The 3237-nt window shown below is 41.8% G+C and overlaps 1 protein-coding gene across 1 annotated transcript; it reads right to left on the reverse strand.

The window, feature by feature from the left end:
- Positions 1-8: 8 nt before the first annotated feature.
- Positions 9-2872, reverse strand: LOC123163020 (anthranilate O-methyltransferase 2). The gene is made up of 4 exons (XM_044580779.1): positions 2581-2872; positions 2067-2471; positions 981-1250; positions 9-496 (listed from the first exon to the last, which is right to left on the reverse strand). The coding sequence occupies exons 1-4, from the start codon at positions 2653-2655 to the stop codon at positions 134-136; spliced, it is 1113 nt and encodes a 370-aa protein (XP_044436714.1). The 5' UTR covers positions 2656-2872; the 3' UTR covers positions 9-133.
- Between the last annotated feature and the right edge of the window lie 365 nt (positions 2873-3237).

The raw sequence follows: 3237 nt of genomic DNA on the forward strand, positions 1-3237 counted from the left end.
GATATTTAACCATAATATGTCTCCCACTTATAATATTCTTCATATACCACAAATTAAACTATTTAACCATATCATGCCTCCCACTTACAATACCTTACAATACCTGCATATACCACTAAGTAAACTATGTCCATTACATGGCCTTCTTCAGTGACAACACGATGATGGGGTACTTAGCCTTTGCTTTCTCTAGATGCTTTGCAACGATGGAGGCAAACACCACAAACAAGTCATCAATAATGTCCTCCCCAAAGTGGTCTACGATTAGCGGCTCCAGCACCGCCCTTATGCAATTGGCGACATTTGCCCCGCTGCCAGCATAATCTAGTACCACATCACCGTCCGAGTCATCCTGAGGATCCCAGTTGGATTCAAAGAGTCTAGCATGCTCGATGTCGAAGAGCCTACTCTTGTTGATCAACTCCCGGACCTCTTTCACGGATGGGGTGTAGTATGGCACGTTGAATGAATCCAACTTCTCCTTCTCCACACGACCCTATCATGCAAACCAATAATACTTATGGTAGGGTGGGTGTATCAAATGAGAAATCTTATTTTGCGGAACTGTTTTCTTATTTTAGCGTTCAAAAGTGCACTTCTGCCTGACATGATGGAATGCTAATAGTTCTATGTTTTAGAATGTGAATTCCTTTTCTCCACTTTTACGTGTACTTGGCACTTTTTTTCTTTTCTGGATAAAATGTACTGCCACTTTGCATATATGTTAGTATTCAACATCAATGTAATCTCGTTCATAGAATGTTTTCATGCAAGCATGAATTAGTTTAGGAACATATCTAATTACATATGCAATTACAAGTTGGTCAACATGAAGAGTAATTTTATTTTTTAGGAGGCTTTACCCGGCTTTTGCATCATACGTGGCACACAACCACAATATGAATACTAATAATGGTATAATACATAGTTACTTGAAAAGAAAGCAAGATAGCGTTGCTTTAATTAACATGTACCCGTACCTTTAGTACCAAAGACAGGAGAGATTCAGCAACCAATTCATACAAGGTGCCAACCTCCCCATGCGTCATCATCTCTTCATTCTTTCGGCCAAGAAACGTTAGCAACATTCGACCTCCACTGACAAGCTCTTTGAAACGCAATGTAAGGAACAACTCAAAGTCCTTTTGGAATTGTTCTTGGAATAGCTTAATCACCATAGGTGGAGTTGTTTTTCCAATGTAGATGTTGCCTTCGTTCAAGTGAGTGCAACTTGAGAGCTCCTCCGGCACCTAGGTAATTACGTATCATGATGGAGTCATTATATTATATAAAATGGCCCAACAGTACCTACTACTCTTTCACCGCCCAGTCCGGTGATCCATGGAAGCAAATTGAATTGTTTGCAACTTTGCATGGTGAAGCCTTCAGACCATTCAGGTGTGTTCTTATTATGCGACAGGATATCGTTGAGATATTTCGTGCCTATCTTCAACTATTTTTTTGACCAACAAAATATGATATACACTGAAAAAGTAAATAACTGGATTTGCATCGTCATTGGCATCGGAGAGAACTACAAGAAAGTAATCTTGGGCATAATATAGGAAATATATACATATCAAATTTATAGAGACTGTTTTAGATAAGTTTATATTGGCTGAAAATTACATTTGTGTTATCGTACTCACTCCGCTCAGATATTTCTTTATATTACATTTGTGTTATTGCACACACTCTACTCAGATACTTTTTGATTTTAATTCGCTGAAAATTCATCTATTTAAAATACGTAGATATTTCTTGCTATTACTCCTGTTCCAAGGCTAGCGATTGCTGGGCAATACACACATCATGTCTTGATATTACGACCCATTTAATAAAAGCTCCAGTTAGCGAACAACGATGTCACACGAAGCTTCGTGAATCTAGTTTCGCACTCGAATGTTGTGGAGTAAGAAGTTGGAGAGGTTCAGAACATGCCCATAATATCAACAAATAGCTAGTTTTGGCTTGTAGATTTTTTTTAATACATCTTATATTTTCGAACGGAAAGAGTAGTAGCTAAAATTTGAACAGTACTAGTTTTGAAAAACAAAAATAAATACCTTAGAGCGCCACATGAGGGAGTAGGACGAGTGGAAGAAGTGGACGCTCCGGGAAGGGAAAAGCTTCCTGTAGTATGATCGGGGCAGTCCTACCACATAGTAGGGCGGCGTATCTTTCCTGCTGAGATTCTCAAATTGCTCCAGTGACCGGAAGACGAGGTTGAAGTCATTCCCCGGCAGGTCATTCAGGAAGAACTGGACCTCCACGGCCCGCCGTTCTTCTTCCGACTTCCGAGTGCAGGAGCGGACCGCACCGATAACCTCGGAGATGAAGCTCAGAGTGTTGGGACCCGATGAGCAGCCGAGGTCAGCGACGACCATGGTGCTCCGTCGGGCGGAGGGCGACGTGCATACCTCTTGTATGGCCTTGCGAAGCACCGGCCTTGTCTCCAAAATGGCCTTCTCCTGCATACATGCATGAAACACAACAAATTATTCATGCAACGAGAGTGAAGTGCAACAGAATGCTGGATACAAACCTGGAGCTAGCCTCTCATCTAAAAAACAAACAAACCTGAAGCCTGGAGTTTGCGGCGTAGCTGTTTTCGCCGTCGCCGGTAACCATGCGAACGCCGCTCGCTTCCTTCATAGCTATTCAGAGGTGATGCCTATTAGCTTTACAAGTCCGGGGCTACAAGCTTACTAGATTGACTGCACCATGTGTCCAGTATAGAGTATAGACGGCAACGGGCAACGGCTCTATCATTTATAGAGAGGCAGGATGACCCAGTAACATTAGATTGACTGCACCATTTGTACAGTATAGACCACAACGGCTCTATCATTTATGGACAGCCAGGATGACAGGTCACCTTGATTAAGGTAGGCCTTCGCTATTAAGGACACGTGAGGTTCTCGGAGGATAGATGGCTACATACTCCTCCGCCGTACCAGCACTCAAGTTTTGACAATATTGCACGAGACAAACATGCCTCACTCAGTCACTCCCAAGGTTCTGGACATACACATGTTAAATGTCTCATTCCAAAGGCAAACATTTGTGACACAGAATCTTTTGTTCCCACCTCAATAGCTTCTAGTTATTTGATAAACATGCCTCTTTTGCATACAACTTGTAACAGAAGGACAATTTTTGCAAGCAATTTATGTGGTGCTTATCCAACTGATATCCGTATTCAAAATTAGGCACCTCTCCAAAAAGAAATCGTTA

This window comes from Triticum aestivum, chromosome 7B (assembly GCF_018294505.1).
Source record: "Triticum aestivum cultivar Chinese Spring chromosome 7B, IWGSC CS RefSeq v2.1, whole genome shotgun sequence".
Lineage (NCBI taxonomy): Eukaryota > Viridiplantae > Streptophyta > Magnoliopsida > Poales > Poaceae > Triticum > Triticum aestivum.